The sequence below is a fragment of the Sinocyclocheilus grahami genome, unplaced genomic scaffold, assembly GCF_001515645.1.
Source record: "Sinocyclocheilus grahami isolate Dianchi unplaced genomic scaffold, SAMN03320097.WGS_v1.1 scaffold37.1, whole genome shotgun sequence".
Taxonomy (NCBI): Eukaryota; Metazoa; Chordata; class Actinopteri; order Cypriniformes; family Cyprinidae; genus Sinocyclocheilus; species Sinocyclocheilus grahami.
Window position 1 is genome coordinate 4774193 of NW_015505216.1, and position 21902 is coordinate 4796094.

At 37.3% G+C, this 21902-nt stretch overlaps 1 protein-coding gene across 1 annotated transcript in view; it reads left to right on the forward strand.

Annotated features, from left to right (window-relative positions):
* Positions 1 to 1149: 1149 nt before the first annotated feature.
* The window catches only part of LOC107581774 (MAGUK p55 subfamily member 3-like), a 25924-nt gene continuing 5171 nt past the window's right edge, over positions 1150 to 21902 (forward strand). Inside the window, exons 1-13 of the mRNA XM_016267424.1 lie at positions 1150 to 1292; positions 8546 to 8601; positions 8695 to 8813; positions 9025 to 9102; positions 10016 to 10096; positions 10174 to 10311; positions 12429 to 12510; positions 13035 to 13120; positions 13788 to 13862; positions 13982 to 14178; positions 15022 to 15086; positions 15566 to 15586; positions 17903 to 18193. Of these exons, the coding sequence (XP_016122910.1) occupies positions 8565 to 8601; positions 8695 to 8813; positions 9025 to 9102; positions 10016 to 10096; positions 10174 to 10311; positions 12429 to 12510; positions 13035 to 13120; positions 13788 to 13862; positions 13982 to 14178; positions 15022 to 15086; positions 15566 to 15586; positions 17903 to 18193 (1270 nt within the window). The 5' untranslated portion in view covers positions 1150 to 1292; positions 8546 to 8564. The remainder of the gene's footprint in view (positions 1293 to 8545; positions 8602 to 8694; positions 8814 to 9024; positions 9103 to 10015; positions 10097 to 10173; positions 10312 to 12428; positions 12511 to 13034; positions 13121 to 13787; positions 13863 to 13981; positions 14179 to 15021; positions 15087 to 15565; positions 15587 to 17902; positions 18194 to 21902) is intronic.

Below are 21902 nucleotides of genomic sequence, written 5' to 3' on the forward strand. Positions count from 1 at the left end.
GCTTACTTGTAAAAAATGCTTCTTTTTTAAATTCAATGTAATATTTCATTACAAGTTACACTGTAAGAAAAAAAAAGTAGAAAAGTGAATAATATCCTAGCAAAAAATTGCCAGTATTTTTCCTGTTAAAGGAATAGTTCACCCAAAAATGATCATTTTGTCATCATTTACTCACCCTCATAGCCTTCCAAACCTGTACGAGTTTCTTTCTTATGTTGAACATAAAAGGAGATATTTTGAAGAATGCTGGTAATAAAACAGTTGTTGGTCCCAATTGACTTCCATTTCTTTCCCCATGGAAGTCAATGGGGACCAACAACTGTTTGGTTCTTCAAAATATCTTCTTTTGTGTTCAACATGAAACTCATACAGGTTTGGAACAGCATGAGGGTGAGTAAAAATTACAAAAAATGACATTTTTGGTGAACTATTCCCTAAAGTTTAAGGACATTTCCAAACACGAAAAAACACAAAGCGAAATAATTCCTGTGAAAATACAGAAAATAATCTCTGTCTGTCTGTCTGTCTGTCTGTCTATCTATGTTTTAAACATGATGAGGATTCTAAAACTTTCTGTTCATGCTCAGGTTTAATTTAAGGTTTAATTTTTGAAAAATCTGATTTTTGATAAGGTCTTATATTTTGGAACCTTTTTGTACCTAAGATGAAACCCATACTACAGCTCAGGACCACACTAAACCCAGCCCTGGACTGTGGATTAATCCATCTACATGTACAACAAAGAAACAGCAACAATCTCACTTACACTCACATGTAAATACTTTGCATGCCCATGGAAGAGAGAGGAGGGGGATGGGGAGGGCCTCTACCTCCATGTCTTCCATCTGACTGTGTGAATGAGTGCTCAGGCTTTCAGAGCTGCTCAAGTGAACACAATAATCTAAAGAGAGAAAAAAAGACACAGAAGGTGGGAGGGGGAAGAGATGCCCACTGGAGGCAACACGGCCCCTGCATGTCTTACAACACCCACCTGCTTCTGTCTCTGGTGACATAATGACAGCAGAGGGAAAGAGAGAGAGAGAGAGAGAGGCTGGAGGATACTGGATGAACGGAGGAGAGAAGGGGAGGAGGTAGGACGGGAGGGAGGATGGAAAGGGGAGGGGGTTTGTGTATGTGTGTGGAAGAGCGAGAACCACAGAGAGACAGAAAGAGAAGCGACAGACGGCAGGGGCGGCAGCCGGAGGAAGAGTCACAGTGAAAGAATCAGTAAGGCAACCGTCTGAGAACGACAGATCCAGAGACAGAAAAAAGAGAGGAAGACGGAGTCAGAGGTAGGCTGCTCCTTTCTATTACCTTCATTTGCTTCATTATACCAGAGCTAAACACAAAGCCAGGCCCAGCGTTCACAGCACGAGATCATTGTGTGTGTTTTGGTGATTATCTCATCTAGAGGGTCTTTATTTTCTCTCTGAGCCAATCAGTGGCATATGTGCAAATCAGCACTGCACTGCAGATGGAGAAGAGAGAGATTCAGAGGAAGAGAAAGACTAACGGAGAGAGAGGGAGAGTAAGGATGCATTAGGCATCTGAGCAGAGAGAAAGAGAAAGTACTGATGCCTTTACAACAGTGCTGAGGAAAACGTGCCGACCTGTTTCCATTATTGATAGTAAGAGTCCACCAGTTTGTTCATTGTTTGTCTGAGGTGCATGTGTTCCTGCAACAATGTAAGTGAAACAGAATTAGGTCACTGTGAGTTGAATTCTAATGGTCTGGATCTGTTTAGAAGTGGGTGCAGGGTTAGAGAAATGCTGCTTGTACCACAAAACACAAAACGCTTCATTATAACAGGCATTTAAACTATTAATGACTTTGTGCTGGCAAAATAATGATTCTAACATGATGTAGCCTCCAGGCAACATATATTCCTCTAAGATCAATGCAAGTTTTGAAGATGGTTCAGGAAAGCATTCAAACCGATGTCTACAAATGTCTTGCTGTCTTTCTAATCTCTAACAAAAGGCAATTCTGTGTGATCGCTGACCTTTCACCCCTGGGTCAGCTTATTATTCATAAATCCCATTTGGCACTAATATAAAATCTTTCTCAATGTGTCATCAACATGCATCACTTTTATCTTTAGAGGTGCTAAAGAATAAGTCTCATTTGTTGGCATACTATTATTATAGAGAGATCAGTGGTTGTGAGCAAACTTCCAATGGAGTCTTGGACTTAAAATTATTATGTTTGAAAACATAAAAAAAACCACATTAAATAAATAAAAAAAATTCACTTCAATAACTAGTATTTTAAAACGCAGAATCAAAATCTGTTCTAGACAGAGGACTGATTTGTAATTTGTTACACTGAGTTATTTGAAGTTATTCGACACAAGGAGAAGGTTTATTTCAGACCTCACATGCATTTCCCAGATTAATCACCAGTACTGGATCAAAATACATCTCGAGGGATATAAAAACTCCTCTAACAATCCTGTACATGCTTTTATCTCTGTCTGTGAAAACCTATCCATTTCTTAGATAACCTGATTGAAATCCCTCTGCCATTATAACAGTTTAAAGGAGCCTTATCCCATGCCAAGCAGCTCTCCACCTGCTTTCAGCTGTGTAAGCAAACAACTCATTATGATTATTTGCAATAACCTTCCCATCAGTCACAGATAACGTCAGTTATCTTACAGACCCCCAAAAAATCAAATCTGGACTTTTGTAGCGTTTAAGTGAACCTGCAACCTGCGAATGACTATTAACTGCTAATTTATTTATTTTAGGGGTCAGTAAGATTTTTTTGTAAAGGAATTAATTCATTTATTCAGCAAGGACACATTAAATTGGCCAAAAGTGACAGTAAAAACATTAATAATGTTACGACAGATTTCTATTTCAAATAAATGAAGTTTTTAAAAAACTTTCTATTCATCAAAGAATAAAAGCATGTATTACGGTTTTCACAAAAATATTAAGCATCACAATTGTTTTCAACATTGATAATAATAAGGAATATTTCTTGAGCTAAACTTTTGAAAGGTGTATATCCCATTCAACTTTCCTGTTTTATCAATAAAGGTCAACACAAAAAATTTGCACTTGTCAAGCAATTGTCTTCCGCTGTTGAAAAAACGAAATGTCCCGTCCTGAACTCACACCATTGGTTAAGCAAGAAGCTGACATGTCAAACTGCTGCTCAAACAATGCTTAATTGTTTGATGGTGCAACAGAGCCAGTGTTTCACTTTTCAGAGGAATTAACCTAAAACAGGGATGGGAGAAAGTATTTTACAAAAATGACACAATTTCCATTTAAAGTTAGCTCAATATAAGAAGAATCTAAAGTTTAGAATGAAAGGTGTGTTGAGTTTTCAAATGATTTTCAAGATGTTAAATCATATTCAAATGGATGAACTCTGTGCAGGTGGCCTATATAATCATAAGCTTCCCTATAGTTTATATATTTTGCTCTGGTTCCCTTCAGAGTCTCAGAGAGTAAATATCCTCCAGGCGGCAGGCAGACAGCACCATTCACCTAACGGCATTAAATGTGTTTTATACACCCTTAAAGTTTTTAATGACCAGATTGGATTTGATGTTCTGAAATTCAGCACACATCCGCACAATTTAAGAAGGCCAAACAGATGCACTATCTGCTGAAGACTTCCTGACCTAAACAGACCTTCAAAGCCAATAAGGTTGCAGAGAGGTCTTTGTCAGTATATCTCTCTCTCTGTCTCTCTCTCTGTGTGTGTGTGTGTGTGTGTGTGTGTGTGTGGTTTTCTTAGATCCAAGCCAAAACTGAAAAGGGCTCTAAGCTGTTCTGGACAGAAATAGCACACATGATGACGTGTTCATGCTTTCATGCCAAAGCTCATATTTGTCTTTTTAGGTTTATGAACAAGCCATGCAACATTAACTCTGCACTGGCTTTCTACATAACAAGATATTATTCTTGATCAAATACAGCAATACTACTATAACATATATGAACAAATCATTTATACATACCATTTTAACAGGATGGGGTAATTAAAAAATGAAATTAATACTTTTATTTAACATGGACATATTAAATTGGTCAAAAGTTACCATGTAATGACACTTAGAATTACTACTTTAAATAAAGATGTTCTTCTGAACTTCCTTTTATCAAAGAATCCTTAAGTGTATCAAATAAAAATGTGTGTATTTTAGGAATAAATTATTTTAATAATTCATTTTATAAATGACTTTCCAAAATCATAAAAACCTGGAATTTCTCTACTGAGAGACTGTAGATTTATCATTTATTAAATGTTTGTCTAACACTAGTCCAGAACCTATTTTTTCTCAATATTAACTTGGCTGTGCTGTTTATACCAACATTCTCTCTCTCTCTCTCTCTCTCTCTCTCTCTCTCTCTCTCTCTCCTCTGTATGCACATAGTGTTGTTTATTGAGAAACAATTGCTCGGTTGCTGTAAGCCTTTTAAAACACACCTCATATGCCCCTGTGTATTGCTTCCACTAAGCTCTTTTACCAATTACATCATTACCAGAACAGCATAAAGTGGGAATGACATCATCCTTTAAAGCAAAAGTAATTGTGGATTCCTGTCTGTGGTAGCCATGATGGGATTATTACTTTATCTCTCACATTCACTCTCCTGATAATTCTGAGAATTGAATGCAGCTCTATGGTATTACAGGTGCCTGCAGCTATATATCATCACCTTTTTTTATTCTTTTTACAGTGAGTAAATCTATCTGTGATTTGCCATATTATACAGTGTATATATATATATATATATATATATATATATTAGCAGGCACACCGGTAAATGTATATAATGTTATATTGTGTGTCACTACATGAAACAGTAACAGATGTTCTTCTAATTATTTTCACAAGTGTCACAATCAGATCTGCACGACTGGCTTGGTGTGAGTTCAGTATTACAGAAAGACCCTAACTTTAAAATCTTATCTTATCTCTTTGGTAACCATGGTAAATTCAGTCATGACCACATTTAGGACAAAAGCTATTACAGAACAAAGTTTCCTAAGTGTGTTTTCTTATCTTAACTACAGATAGGAAGGGGGTATTACAGAAACCTCCTAACTTGACAAAAAATCCTTTAGGACAACCCCACAGCTGTCCTAACTTAAAAATTATTTGAAAGCTAACGGAAAAACTGCTTACAATTGCGCTGTCCAACAATGGTATTACATTTATTAAAGGGGTGATTCATTGCGATTTCACTTTTTTTAATGTTAGTTAGTGTGTAATGTTGCTGTTTGAGCATAACAATATCTGCAAAGTTACGGAGCTGAAAGTTCAATGCAAACGGAGATATGGTCTTTTAAAATTCTGGCAGTTTAATGCCTACAAAAATGGCTGGTAGGGACTACAAGAAGTTACTTCCCGGGTTCGTGACATCACAAACCCAGATAAACCCCGCCCTTGGGAAAAGGCAGCAAAGGGGGCGAGGCCATGTTGCGCTGCTTTAGAGAAGAGGAAGAGAAAACTAGAGGTGCACGCAAAAATCTGTTCATATATGAATCAGGATTCTGTCTTCTAAGATTCTAATGGATTCACAAGTTTCAAAATCAATGTTCTAAAGCAGCGGTTCTTAATACTGTTCCTCGCGTCCCCTTGCTCTGCACACGCTCTGCATCTCTCTCTCTCCCTTTATCATTCAGCTCACCTCCAACAATGAACTGTTACAATTATACACTTATTTTCACATAGTTATGAGAAGCGTTAAACATGGACGCGCATGCAGTTGCCGTACTGTATTAAAGCTTTAATCAGGATAAAACTGTATATTAAAAGATAACATAAACATTAGACGCGCGCTAGAGGCAGTTTAGCCAATCACAACACACTGGGCTAGCTAACCAATCAGAGCCCATCACCTATTTCTGAGGGAGGGACTTCATAAAAGAAGGAAATGATCAGCCCGTTTCTCAGAGAAGGCACAGAGAGGTTTGGAATAAAGGTAAATTATGTGAAAAATAATGCGTTTTTTTAAAAACTAAGCGTTAACACATGTTAGACTGCACCCCATAAACACAATCAAGCCTAGAAAAAACCCAGTGAACCACCCTTTTAATAATTGAAATTGAAGAACGGCGATGTTTAATGGTAGAAAGACTCTTGGAGGACCCTGAAGATGTGTTACATTTATAAGTAATTACAGACTGCCGCGCAACATGATATTACAGTTAGCACAGGAACTGCAACCAGCACTACAGAGACCAACAAAGCGTCACGGAGCATTACCGGTTATAGTGCAAGTGACTAATGCCTTACGTTTTTTTTGCAAAAGGCGATTTTTAAAGTGAAGTAGCTTCTATTATTTTGTTTACCTCATCAGACAGCAGCTCTCACAGTGTTGGTTGCTTGGTAACAGACCTGAGAGTGGATTGTCGAGCTTGATAATGCAATTTAAGATTTCCTAACTAGAAATAAGATAGGATAAGAATCCCAAATCAAGTTTAGATTTGCTTCTGTAATACGAATTTCTGAAATATCCTAATTTAACATATCTCATCTTAAAGGGGTCATGTGATGCGATTTAAATTTTTACTTTCTCTTTGGAGTGTTACAAGTTCTTGCTGCATAAAGAAGATCTGTAAAGTTGCAAAGACTAAAATCTCAAATCCAAAGAGATACTCTTTATAAAAGTTAAGAGTCAGTCACGTCTACCTAAAACGGCTCGTTCTAACATGCCCCCACATACCTATGTCACTATCTGGGAAGATTTGCATAACGCCGCGATAAGATAAAAAACTTTGTGTAATACGCCCCCAGGTTCCTAAATAGGCAAGCTTTTTCATATACATAGAATAAAAAACATTTCCTCTGCTTCATTTGTCCTCATTGCTCAGTCTTGACATAAGTAAATTTGATTAATATGGCACATTTAAACACATCGATGCTGAACAGAGAAAACTGTCCATATCCATCTACATCAGCACAATCAGTATTCATTCTAGAGTCTAGACTCTCAGTCTGATGTGAAGTGTGAAACTCCACTGCAGCTTATTTCTAACTGGTTCAGTGGATAAAACTCCCCCCATGTTACAACACTCCTTATGTTGAGTGTTACGTGGAATAGAAACTGCAGCAGTTTCTATTTTTTTGTCTCTCGCCTCATTTCTAGATGGATCAGTGCTTTTAGAAATGCTATTTCTGTTTCACTAGGTACTCTGAAAGCATGGCATCTGTGAATTGCTTTGGGAGAGTGTGTGTGAGGGAGAGATAGAGTAAAAGAGGAAGTTGTGGCAGCACTCTGAGCTTTGTGTTCCTGCTGTGGCCTCTTGGCACCCACAGATCAGCATCACTCATCTCTTCCAGTCACCCTCTCCCCTCTATTCTAACACTTTATCATGGCTGAATATTCGTTAATCATATAAGGCAATGCACATTCGGTAAAAGGATATGATATATAAGTCACATGTTTAAAAGTGATGGGATATTGATGTACTGATCTACTGCAGGCATTTAAACTGATTACTAGAGCCTTGAGGAAACCAGCAAGAGAGATAGACGGTAGATGAACAATACATAAAAAAAAAAAACATAACAGAGAACTAACAGGTAATTATTATAACAAACTTAGTGAGCCACTGGTGTCATGGGCCTTTGTGAGTTTATTTCTGGTCATCTGTGACATGTTTTTGTGTGTCTCAATCCTGACACCCTGGTCGATTTGGTTTTTGGGTCGATTTACAGCTCTACAGAAAATGAAAGTGTCAATATTCAGCTTAAGTCAGTTCAGTATTGATTCAATTCAGTAGCAGTTGCAAATTTGTCTTGTCTTGACAAAGAGTCATTTAATATGGTAGTTCAGAGGTTGTGCTAGTTTTAGAATATTTTTACAAATTTATTTCAATAAAAATCTGTTATGAAATATCTTTAATTACAACGTCATGTGAACACCCTTAAGAAAATTAACCATGGTTTTACTACAAAAAAAAACTAAACAAAACATGGTTACTATAGTTAAACCATGGTAACCACAAATTAATCATGGTGTTTGTAGAAAAACTGCGGTTATACAAATGGTAATCAATACGCCAAAAAAAAAAAAAACATGGTTACTACACAAAAACAATGGTTGATTTTCGTAAGGGGAGTCATTTAGTAGACACCTCTCAGAAATCTCAGTTCGAATCGGACCGAAAAGTAACATGCGGTTCAGTCAGAGAGTCAGTAGTAAACTAATTTACAGTACTGAACGATTCACTGACTCAGTAAAAATAATCGGTTCATAAGAGTAATTTGTTTGTGTTTTGTCCGCTATGCCTGCTGTAAACACGTGAACGCTAAAATTATAATACACTAACGCCATCTTGCGAGATGATAGTCTGATTAGACTTTAAGTCAGGGGCAACCAAACTTGGTCTTGGAGGGCCGGTGTCCTGCAGAGTTTAGCTCCAACTTGCCTTAACACACCTGCCTGGAAGTTTCAAGTAGGCCCTCTAAGACTTTGATTAGCTGGTTCAGGTGTGTTTGGGGTTGGAGCTAAACTCTACAGGACCGAATCTGGTGACCCCTGCTTACTGTAATAATGATCATCTCTCTTTTAGCTCAACCCCTTCCTGATCTATGAAAGAAGCCATGCCAGTCCTCTCTGCAGGAGCAGGTACGCTGCACGTACACCTCCACAAAAACACATATGTAGGCCTATATGTATAGTAACAGTATTGACACTCACTGATCTCCTGTTTGCATGCAGGGTTGCATGAGACGCTTGCCCTGCTGACCTCACAGCTGCGTCCAGATGCCAATCACAAAGAGGACATGGTCTTCCTCAAGGATGTCTTCAGTGAGAGGAGTCTCAGCTACCTGATGAAGGTGTGTGTGTGTGTGTGTGTGTGTGTGTGTGTGTGTGTGTGTCATTACTGCAGGTTTTGCATTGAATTCACTTCATATATGCAGCATCATATATTTGAAATTATTTACAGCATGCATCATTTACCTTAGCTTATTTTTAAATGTATGCTGGAAATGTGTAAGAGACCAGTCATCTTCAGCTCTGTATGGGCATTGTGCGTGTATTTGCTAGATCCATGAGAAGTTGCGTCAGTATGAAAGGCAGAGCCCCACCCCAGTTCTTCACAGTGCCTCCACTCTGGCAGAAGATGTAAGTGCTGCAGTCTGTCATACCACATCACCATAGGCAAGATTAATGGTGTTTTACAATAATATATGAGAACAGAGGTTAATGGTATCTGGGGGAAATGAGGGAACCCTAAAACGTTTGACTCAGCAACTTTAGCAAAAGTAGAACTTACACTTCACTGAGAAAGTTAATTAAATTGTATAAGAATGTGTGACTCTAATTTAGCCATACTACAGGGACAATATCCCTAGTTTCTTTTTTATGTTATAAAAAAAATAATATAATAATAATGTAATAATACCGTAATATAAAAATAATCATTTATTTAATAAATAACAATTGATAAAAGTAAATGTACCACATTGTGAAACATAAGAAACCTGTATTTAATATTATAATGTTTAGAATAATTACTGTTTTTGAAAGAAGCCTCTTGTGCTCACCAAGGCTGCAATTATTTGATCACAATTTAAAAATAATTTTGATATTAATATTTTGAAATATTATTATTCTATTTAAGTAGATTTTAAACTATACCTTTTATTAGAATGATTACTAAAGGATCATGTCACACTGAAGAGTAATTCACAGGAATGAATTACATTTTAAATTAGATTAAAACAGTTGGAACTAAATTGTAATAATATTTCACAACATTTCTGTCAGCCTGTCTGTTTGTTTACTTAGTTGATCAAATAAGTCCAGCCTTGTTGTGCACAAGATGTTTGTCTCAAAAACATAAAGGTTGTAATTATTCCAAACTTTTTTGACTCGTAGTGTATCTTTATAACTGTTAAGATTTATAATATTTTTTCAATTCTTGGATTCAAAATGTTGTAGTAAACTGTAGTGAAGTGTTATATTTGACAATATTATAAAGCTATTTGATAGCTTGTTAAATGCTTTGATTTTGTCTACCCTCACTGATTGGTAGGTGGCAGAGGAGCTGCAAAGCGGACCAATGAGTGCTGAGGAAAAAGAGCTGCTACATTTGCTGACATCACCACATCTCCAGGTACACTTTTATTGTGAGACCTTCATGATAACTTAGTCAAAAAAAATCTAGAAGCTCATATCCCTCCTGCTTGGTAGGCGGTTTTGTCAGTGCACGACACGGTGGCGCAGAAGAACTTTGACCCAGTGCTGCCTCCTCTGCCCGATGACTTTGAGGATGAGCTAGACGAGGAGTCTGTCAAGATTGTCCGCCTAGTCAAAAACAAAGAGCCACTGGTAAGAAAAAGAAACAAATGCAAGTTGCACAAATACAGTGACCCTGGAAATATTAGGACACTTGAACCAGTTTTATTTTAATATTATTTATATATTATTATAGTGTTTAGTAATATTTTGAAAAGCTTTTTTTTTTTGTAGTTCCACAAAAAAAGTAGTTCCCTTTCATGGGAACTTCGAACTGCGTCCTCTAGGGGTCGCTATGGGGAACGTCTCGTCGTGACCCGTGTCTGAAGCATACATTGAAAAAACACCAACTCGTTGGCCGGCGACAGCCATGACGTCACTACCGGTGTGACTATAGTATAAATAGTCGCTGAGAGCACACATCATTCACTTCTTCGTCTGAAGCTTGCGTCCGCAGCATGGCAAGAAACCTAGAGGACGCAGTGTCTCGTTCCCTACTCAGGGAACCATGGTTACATAAGTAACCTGAGACGTTCCCTTTCATGGGAACTTCGAACTGCATCCTCTAGGGGTCGCTATGGGGAACGGTATACCCACGCCACCATGCTGAGGGGAGTGCATGCCAGAACCATGGCGAGCACTAAGTACCAACTCTACCATATTGCTATGGGAGTTGCCCCTGGGATGTTAGACGGCTGTCAGTGACGTTATTCCCTACGGCCAAAGGCCTAGGTTACATACCCCAAAATACTTTCCTGTTAGGGCCAGACTCCTGGGCCCGGGGTAGAGCTCAAGGCTTGGAATCAGGAATAGATTCCTTTAAGGGAATACGACCAAGAGCCTAGAATCATACTAGTCTTGGCCTGTCACACAGGGGCTACCGCACGTTTCTCTTTGTATGTGCTGAAGGAACTGTCTCAACAGACCCCTAGTAGCAACACCCTGCTAATGTAGGTATCCAGAGGATACACTCTTAAAAATAAAGGTGCTTCAAAAGGTTCTTCAAGCGATGCCATAGAAGAACCATTTTTGGTTCCACAACGAACCATTCAGTCAAAGGTTCTTTAAAAAACCATCTCTTTTATACCTTTTTGTAATCTGAGGAACCTTCTTTCGCCACAAAGAACCTTTTGTGAAACAGAAAGGTTCTTCAGATGTTAAAGGTCCTTTATGGAACCATTTAGACAAAAAGGTTCTTCTATGGCATCGTTAAGCACCTTTATTTTTAAGAGTGTACATAGGAGGAGTGGTGCCCAAGGCGGAACTGGGGTTTTAAACCATGCAGAAAGAGTACGAAGCTGTACGCGTAACCCTTACCATACAGGATTTTAGAAAAGTGGGCAAAGCATAATGTGCGCACTTACCAGCTATTCGATTATTCCTACCCCTACCTGCGGGCGGGAGAGGAGAGCGAGCCGCGACACTAGCCTTCTGAGCCAGGCTCTGATCCTCAAACCGAGATGGGCTAGGACCCCTGGGTTTGTTCGGGCTCAGACCCGGACTTCGTGAAGGCCGCTATCCCGGTCTATCTGTAGGTCAGCCTGATATGCTTAGAGCATCACCATCGTGTGCAATGAAGCGACAGTCCGACCTGCTGCTGCTGCGTGTGCCCTGGCATCCGAGCGAGATGTCAAGGAGGGGAGTCTTAGAGGAAAAAACAGCCTCTTACATTCCTTCTCAATGTTTAAATGGAAAACAGGAAGAAAGGAAAGCTCACCTGAGCTGGAGGGTTATGGCCAGAAAAATAACGTTCATCGAGATACTTTGTGACGTCACTTTCTTCACCCACTTCACGGCAAGTAAAGCCTCGCCGTGGCGCAATCCATAATTTCCAAAAGCTCATCATACGCAGGGCAGGAGGATTGGGAAGGCTCAGCCTCAGCTTACCTGAGACGTTTTTTGAATATATTTATTTATTTTCAGTTTTAGTAATTATTAATTATTATTTTTTTAATAAGCAAATAACAAAACTGACATTCCTACATGTTGAACAACATGTAGGAATGCAAATGATGCAAGAAAATGAATATGCTGTAAGTGTGAAAAGTGTCCAAATATATTTTGGGTCACTAAATATGAAGACTTGTTTTTTGAAAAGAAGTTGAACAAGATTCAAAACAATTGGATCTATCAGAACCACCATTGTTTAGGTCATTGTTGTTTGGTGTTTCTCTGCAGCTCTCTTCTCTTTGTCTCTGTCTGTTTCTCAGGGTGCCACTATTCGGCGGGATGAGTCCACAGGGGCTGTGATTGTGGCTCGGATCATGAAAGGAGGGGCTGCAGACAGGAGTGGTGAGTGACACTTCAAAGAATTTGTTTTCAATCTTGCGGCCTCATTTTACCCCATGCTGAAATCCATAATAATCGTAATGGAAAGCTATTTTACCAAATATTCTCCTGAAAATCTTTTTCAATTACCACTGAGTATATTAATGGAAAACCAGTGCAGTCTTCAAAGGTCCTATATTCATCTCTAAACCCATCGAAGTGTCTGAATATCCCTGCACCTCTACTGAATGTGCTAGATATGGTTATTTTTCCCTCCTGTCTGCTGTAATGACACACTGTCTGCTGCCCATCTGCGTGGTCAAAGAGAGTCTCCAGAGACCCAATCAAGGGAATCAAACAGACTCACTAACCAACTGACCACAGCTGTTGCCATGGGTATATAATGTGTGTGTGTGTGGTGGGAATTATCTTTTTGTCATTAAAAAATCATTGAACTATGCCTATAAAGTGTATTATTACACACAGCAGTTACAACTTGAACATGTGGTAGTGAATCTGTAAATCAGGTAGCCCTCCTCTCTCCACAGGTCTGGTGCATGTCGGGGATGAACTGAGAGAGGTCAACGGCAGCTCTGTAATGCACAAGAGACCAGATGAGATCAGTCAACTGCTGGTAATACTTCTCTCCTGGAACTTCTCCACATTCATTTGGCATAATTCAATACAAAAAAAAAAATCCAAATCATAAAAGCATTTTAAGCTTGACACAATGCCTTAAAGGGGCCATATGATGTTGCTAAAAATAACATTATTTTGTGTATTTGGTGTAATGAAATGTGTTTATGCGGTTTAAAGTTTAAAAAAACACATTATTTTCCACATATTGCACATATTGTTTCTCCTCTATGCCCCGCCTTTCTGAAACGCGTCAATTTTTACAAAGCCCATTGGTCTGAAAAAAGTGAGGTGTGCTCTGATTGGCCAGCTATCCAGTGCATTTTGATTGGCCGAATACCTTAAGCGTGTGACGGAAATGTTACGCCCCTTACCATGGGATAATTAACACTGAAATGCAAATAATTTACTGACCATCATGTCTTTCCACTTTTGTTCTTGTCCTCCTGTATGATTGTTGTTCTTCTGTAGAACATAAAAGAAGATATTTAAAAAAAAATCCGTCTGTCTGTCTACGTAAACAAATTAATTTATATATATATATATATATATATATTTATTATAGTTATTTAGTTTTTTTTTATTTGAAATATTGACCATACCATAATCATTTATGTTTATTGTCAGAATAACAGAAGTAATTGAACTGTTTTATTTTTTCTTAGTCTCAGTCACAAGGCTCTATCACACTGAAGATCATCCCAGCAATCCGAGAGGAGGACAAGCTGAAAGAGAGCAAGGTAATTGACTATAAAACAGGATAAAACATTGTAATTTATCAGTAATCAGTCCAGCATCTCTCCAGTTTTTGCCTTGTTCACAGGATTTACGTCTCGTTCATACCATGTGTTTTCTTCAGGTCTACATGCGGGCGCTGTTTGATTACACTCCATTGGAGGACAAAGCTACACCGTGTCAGGAGGCAGGGCTTCCGTTTAAACGAGGAGACATCCTGCAGGTGGTCAGTCAGGATGATCAGACGTGGTGGCAGGCCAAGAGAGTGGCAGACTGCAACCTGCGTGCAGGACTCGTCCCATCCAAACAATTTCAGGAGAGGTGGGACAAAACATCCATAAAACACACACCCTACTATCTCAAAGCTAGTCAACACATCACAATTAGGAGTTTATTGAGGCAAAAGTCATAGTTAATGGTTTTTAAATAGTGAGAATGGGATCATAAAATAAAGTGTGACCAAACAGGATGATTTAAAATGTCCTTTAAAGTAGAACTTGACATTATTACAAGGTACACCCTTAAAAAATGATCTTTAAATACACTGAAGTGGCCTTTAATGTCATTAATATTATAATATCTGAAAGTGCAGTTTTTGTTATATACTTTTATGATTTGAAGTGCTCATTCAGTCCAATAAAGCATGCTTCTTTGATTATTTTCCAACCCCGGCTAGCATTTTTTTTTTACACAAGATAACTTGGGTTGCTTAAAAACAATTGTCTGCAATATCAGCATTACTTCAAAATTAGCTTCAGTGTGTTAAAAAGACAGTTTCATGTTTGTGTTTTGTGAATCAGGTTTATACGATCAGTGTGGCTGCTCCACCATTGCAAACAGTCTCTCAAAGCTGTGCATTCCTTTATTCTAAATCAATAAAATTAATTCTAAATTATTCTCCCTGTAGGTTTTATTAGATATAGATGGGCCAGCCTGGCTTTTTGTCCCCTCTTTTATCTCAGCAGGGTGCATTTTAGCTGGATATACTCTGCTAAGAACGGGAGTATTTCTTTCTCACTGTTGAATTTGTTTGATCTCACTGAATAGTTTATCTGATGGCTCCAGAGACAGGAATATCAAGTCAAACTAGTTCAAAACATTTTTGTCAAGAGATTTGATGTTGTTGCACTGTTTGAAGTTCTCCCCATATGGTTTTCCCCTCAGGCGGTTAGCCTACAGAATAAAAATGGGCTCTCTTCAAAGCTCCAAGTCTCCAAAAAAAGCTGTCTGTGAGTATTTCAGTAATTCTTCCTTCCTTACGGAAAACCCCTTCAGTTATTAATCAGTGTTGACTAACAGGAGGCATAATTTGCTGATGTGTGTGCTTGTGTGAAGTTGCCAGGTGATTATTGGGCTCCAACCAAGTGCTTCATGTTCACTAATCTAAAGCTGATTAGAGAACAGACACATCTACAGTTCAGCAACATGCGACAACAAACACCCTTCTCACTCGCTCTCACAGACTCTCATCATGTGCATTAATTTATATTCCCTCCTCTTCTGCTTCTTCCTTTGTTACTCCATCTGTATGTGGGTCTTCACTGCTGGGCGCACTTTGACCTGCATGATGTGGGAATGATGGAATTTTTTTTAATAAATAAACTCAGGGCCTGTTTTAGCAGTTTTCCCATTCCAAGTAAATGAAGTCTGCAGTTTTGGCTTCTTTTGTCATAATATTTTTTCCTTTTTTGGTTACTGCTGACACCAGATGACCAGGAATGTGATAAAGGTGGGTATTCAAGGTCTGAGTTCACACATTCACCCTCAAATACACGCAACACACATGTTGGTTCCATGGTGATTAGGAAATTAGGCCAGTGTGTCACCTAATCTATGTTAATTCTTGGAAAGAGACAACTGCTGTTCTACTATAAACACACACACACACACACACACACAGGTTTGTTTTTAGGGTTTATGGGGACTCTCCATATGCGTAATGGTTTTTATACTGTACAGACTGTATATTCTATTGCCCTACACCAACCCTACCCCTAAACCTACCCCTTACAGGAAACATTCTGCATTTTTAGATTTTCAAAAAAACTAATTCTGAATTATTTATTAGCCTTTTGAATTACGGGGACACTGAAAATGTCCTCATAAATCACCTTCTCGTTGTAATACCTATGACATACCCATGTTATTATACAAATTTGTGTCCTCATAAACCACATAAACATGCGCACACACACACACACACACACACACACTCTCAATGAGAGAGAGGCTTCACAATGTATGACACTTTCCAGGAATAAGGTACACTTTGATGGTCCATTACTTTTTTTTAAAGCATTATAGGATCAAATCTCACAAAATCAATCATCTCATATAATATTAACCCAGCATGACAAGTCACTAGATTAATACAAATGTTGATTTTGGCCCCTTTCTCACCTTAGAGGTGTTTTACCTTCTTGAATCACTTCATTATTTCTCCCCAACTATAAAAAGTAAGATTTCATTTAATTTTGTTTAAAACATATCCAAACATTTATAAATCCCTTGTATATAACTCGTCAGGTCCTATTTTGTACCCTAGTAGAAAGTGCTGTACATTCTTCTTCTTTTTCAATAACTATCAAAACAGACCTGCGGTAGCAATAACATATTACAGTAGAGGTTCAAATTAATAAACAGATAAAAAAAAAAACATATCTTTTTTTTCTGACATTATTCCATCTTCTCTTATCAAGTCCTTCCTTACTACACTGTCAACTAATGCTCTGAGATCTCAAACATCACTTCAACTCTTCAACTTATTTTTAAGGTTCAACTATCCTTTCTCTATTCTCTTCTTAAAGGTGCACTCAGTAATAGTTATGCTTTATACTAAAATAAATGGTTTATAAGCATGTACACTGACATGAGATGAAGACTCTAGTAACGTCAGTAGCCTAAAAAAAACGATCTATTCACTACTGTTCAAACTTTTGGAGTCGGTAAGATTTCTTTATGTTTTTGAAGTCTATTATGCTCACCAAGGGTGCACTTATTTGATCAAAAATACAGTAAAAAAAACATAAATACAATGTGAAATATTATAGTCATTAAAATAACTGTTTTCTATTTGAATATATTTTAAAATGTATAATTTAATTTATTCCCGTGACGCAAAGCTGAATTTTCAGCAGTTATTAATTAGTGTCACTCACTAAAGCAGTCTTCAGTGTAACATGGTCCTTTAGAAATCATTCTAATATGCTGATTTGCTGCTCAAGAAACATTTTGTATTATTATCAATGTGAAAAAAAGGCTGCACAGTTCAATATTTTTGTGAAAACTTTGATAGCTACATTATTTTTTAGGACTGCTAAATAGAACGTTTAACAGCATTAAACAGCATTTATATCTTTTGTAACTTTATAAATGTGTTCATTGTCACTTTTAATCGATTTAATGCATCCTTACTGAATAAAAGTAAATAACAATAAAAATAAATAAAATCTTACTGGCCCCAAACTGTTTCAACTGTAGCTAACCACCTCATGGGTGTCCTGTTTGTGATCAACATATTTTACAATGGCGTCGGTAATTGACACCTCTTGCTTTTGCATAATACTACATTAGGAGGCAGTATAATTCCAGTACAACGGGCATTTTGGCTAGTACAAGAGAAACACAAAATTACTGAGTACACCACCTACAAATATTTTTAGTTTTCTTCCATATAATGTCTATAGCTCTCAGGTGATATTATATTCGATTAGTTTGTTTTTAATCTTTATCACCTTTTCTCATGATCTTTTTCAATCTAAGGGCCTCTTTTCCATTTACTGTAGGTTAGAAACACTCATTGTTTCCTTTGAGTCCCGCTCAACCACTCAAGTGAATCCTAACATTTATACACTATCACACCATCATTTTCTTCCTGGCAAATAACAAACCCCTCGGTTGGCCACAGACTGCTGAAATACCTGCCGCCCATCCGCCTGCCCGCCTAACTGTTGAACCTGCTTGTGTAACTGTAGTTCTGCAGCCCTCCTTCCTCTCTCCTGGTCTCCTCTGCTCACTCCCTCTCTCCCTGCTTGCCTCCCTACAGAAGACTGTGACTGTGAGGGCTATTTCAATGGACAGTACATAGGTGAGAACCTGCATGCCATTGCCCATTCCTGTACCCAGTGCCTGCTAACTCTAACCTTCTGCCTGAGTGAGCTTCTATTGCTGCCTTCCTCTGTGCCAAGAGCTATGGCCGAGCCCTTGATGAGGGGAGGCCGGATTGGGGAGTTATTTGGCAGCATGAAGGGAATTTTAGGTCAGTCAGAATCTTTCACTGTGAGAAAACCAATTTGCAGTGGTGCATTGATGCCTTTGGAAGAGAAAGTGGAACCTGGTTGCTACTTTTGTTTACGCCTTTGATTTAGTATAGTAATAGAAAGAGTATGTGAGTGGAGCAAAACGACAGTAATTTCCCCTCAGTAATCACTCCGCTCCAGCTCATTTTATTCAGCAAGAGTGCATTAAATGAATCAAAAGTGACATTTATAATGTTACAAAAGATTTCTATTTCAAATAAATGCTGTTCTTTTGAACTTTTTATTAATCAAAAATCCTGAAAGAAAAAAAAACTGTGTGACACTGAAGACTGGAGAAACGATGATGAAAATTCAGCTTTGACATCACAGGAATAAATTACAATTTAAAATATTTTCAATTAGAACACAGTTATTTTAGATTGTAATAATATTTCACAATAGTACTTGTTTTACTGTATTTTTAATCAAATAAATGCAGCCTTGGTGAGCATATCTTTCAAAAACATTTAAAAAATCGTAATTTTCCCACATTTTTTGACTTGTAGTTTATGTACTGTAAGTGAAATAAGTGCAGTTTTTGTATCGTTGTGAGGAAAATAGATGCATGTAGAGTACACAATGGCGAATAAGGGCAGAATTACCAACAAATCATCAATTTCACACACGTTTTTCACTTGTCCCATTTTTGTCATTAGTTTTCACAAAACATTTTGTGATTTTGATGAGTGCTTTTCTGATAATAAAATACATTATTACAAAATTTATTTAAAATAGTGTAATTGATATATTCTTGTATCAGTATAGATTTTATTTATTTATTTTATTTTTGCTAATAGCCCATAATTACTGTTTTGCACTTGATGAAAATTGATGCTCAAATATAGCTGTGCATTATGTCCATGATGGAGAGATATTGGAGTGGATTTGGATGGAATGAGAACATCAATGTGCCAACTTACAAATAAAACATTCATTGCTCTATAGGCAAAATCATGCTCTGCACCACTCACATACCCTGATAATAAGAAGAGAGACAGAGTTTGTCATGCCTCTGAGTTAAAACTGTTAGCAACATGTCTGGCATGTTTCAAGTCTCATTAGTTAATGGGTGCTAATTTGAGGAGCTGTTAAAAGAGTGAAGAAAAGGAAGTGATATTCAGTTCATATAGTGTTAGATATTTCATTCACAGGCTATCACGCTATTTTCACAATGTGTAGCAGCTGTAGAATTCTGTGTCAGTAGGGACGACCAACAAGCTGACAGCTTTTCATCTGCATATCTTCACTTTCTCTCTGACCCTAGAAGTCTCTTTCTTATGATCTGTGAAGACGAGTTTTGTCCAAGTTTAGATACTGTGACTTTCTGTGGGTGGCGTGTATAAGTATTGCTATGATATTTGAAACACTGAAGCAAATTTTCAGCACAGAAAAAATTTTTGTTCACTAACCCCCTGTAATTTATTCATTTTTCCCCAAGTGATAATTACGCTGAAATAGCATGTTTGGCGATTATGTTTGGCCAAATTTTATTAGAAGTATATATAATTAATAGACAAATATGTAACTGGGGATATGCACTTCTATTCAAAAGGTTGGTGTCAGCATTTAAAAAAATAAATAAATGTATACTTTTATTTAAGAAGGATGCATGAAATTGGCAGCGTATTTTTCAAAAGATTTTTATTTTAAATAAATGCTTTTTTAACTTTCTATTCACCAAAGAGTCTTGAAAATAATGTAAATATTAAGCAGCAAAACTTTATTCAGCATTGATAATTATAATAAAAAGTGTTTCTTGAGCAGCAAATCATCATGTTAGATTGATTTCTGAAGGGTCATGTGACACTGAGGGCTGGAGTAATGATATTGAAAATTCAGCTTTACTATCACAGGAATAAATTACATTATAAAACATTTTTAAATAGAAAATTATTTTAAATGATAATAATGTTTCACAATATTACTGTATATAATAATAATGATGATGATGATAATGCAACAACGGGGACGGCATCTGCGAATATACAATCAGTGTGAGTCATAGTGGGACTTTTCCTCTTGTTCAAATGTGACCAAATCTCAGTTCACGTTGAAACTAGGTGAGAATAATTTACCTTGAGAATAATCTTCCTCCACTCTGGCAGGTAGCACTTTCCCTTGCCCAGTCTCTGTGTGAATGTATTCCTTTGCTGCCTTCTGCTTTATTTAGTCCTCCATCCCTAAAAAACCCACTCACCCCAGAGCCACTGTCAGGCTGCTGCCCTTCTATTGGACACTCTGCACATTCCACCCTGCACGACTGGCTGTGCACTCACTCACTGAGTCAAGTGTGTGATAGCTAATGTGATGCAACTCTCAGCCTTAGCGACTGACCGAGAATCATTTTAATAATCTGATATTGATAATAATACTGGGACGTGCCAAAGATGGGAAAGTCTAGAAGTCAGACTTACTGACAGCATGGAATCTGTAAAACTTGTAAATTTAGGCAGAACTCGAATATCTGTCATTTAAAACGTTTTTGCTTATCCCCTGTTTGCAACTTATTAAATATTTTGGATAATTTGTTGTTGCTTTCAACTGCCAGTAAGTGTTATCCTCTTTCTTTTCCATTTATAACATTTTACTATCCTTATAAATATTTAAATTCATTGCATGCGGCAGACTTCCCCTCACAAACGTTACAGGAATTGTGAGAAAGTGTGAAGATTCCATGCAGGCCGACTTTTGGGGTAATGCTGATGCAGGATTTAACTCATGGTCAGTTATAAATGACCTCAGGAGTGACTATATGAACTGCAAAGCTGATTTTGGGTCAGTTGTTGAGGGCAGAGTGTGGCTTGTGCACAAGTGTGAAGTGGTCTAATGCGCATTGTAGTGTCTTCGAAGTGTAATGCAGTGGCTCCCTCCTGTGGCCAGGTGTTTTCCTGGGAGTTTTACTCAGGTACAGTCCTCGATCTTCCCACACAGCTTCCCACACCATTAACCTCCATGTCCTGAAAAATAACACACACCATTTCTTATAACAATACTGATAGAGGTGAAGATTAGAGGTATGCTTCAGGAGTTGCACTGGAGTTGAAACTACACTAGTCAACATTTGAAGTGGATCAAAACCTTTCAACAAAGTTGTCCTAAAACAAAATGTGTTCTTGTCTTAGGACAACTTTGATTAACTTTTTTGATCCACTTCAAATGTTGACTACTGTGGAAATTTCTGGGTTACTGGTTAGGTTATGGCATTGTCTTTATTATTTCTATAAAAATAAAAGTGCTTAAGAGTTTCAAGAGAGTAAATGTTGACTACAGAATTTCAACACTTAATTTTAAATTACGGTTGCACTTTTTGTCTTAATTCATAATTCTATCATAACGGTATTACATGCACTAAGAGGTTGGATTCTCCACTGAATGGAGAATAAATAAAATTGAATTATAATAACTTCTGTAAATACAATAAATACACACTACCATTCAAATGTTTGGGGTCAACAAGATTTTTATTTATTAAATAAAAAAAAATACCTTTATTCAACAAGGATGCATTCAGTTGAAAGTGACAGTAAAGACATTTAATGTTAAAAAAGATTTCCATTAAAAGAAAAAAGTTTCAATTAATAAAAAAAAAAATATTTGGAAAAATGTAGTTTCCACAAAAAACATTAAGAAGTGCAGCTGTTTCTTGAGCAGCAAATTGTCATATTAGATTGCTTTGTGGCTTTATCATGGTAGGAATAAATTACATTTTAAAATATATAGAAAATTTAAAATGTGCTGTATTTTTGT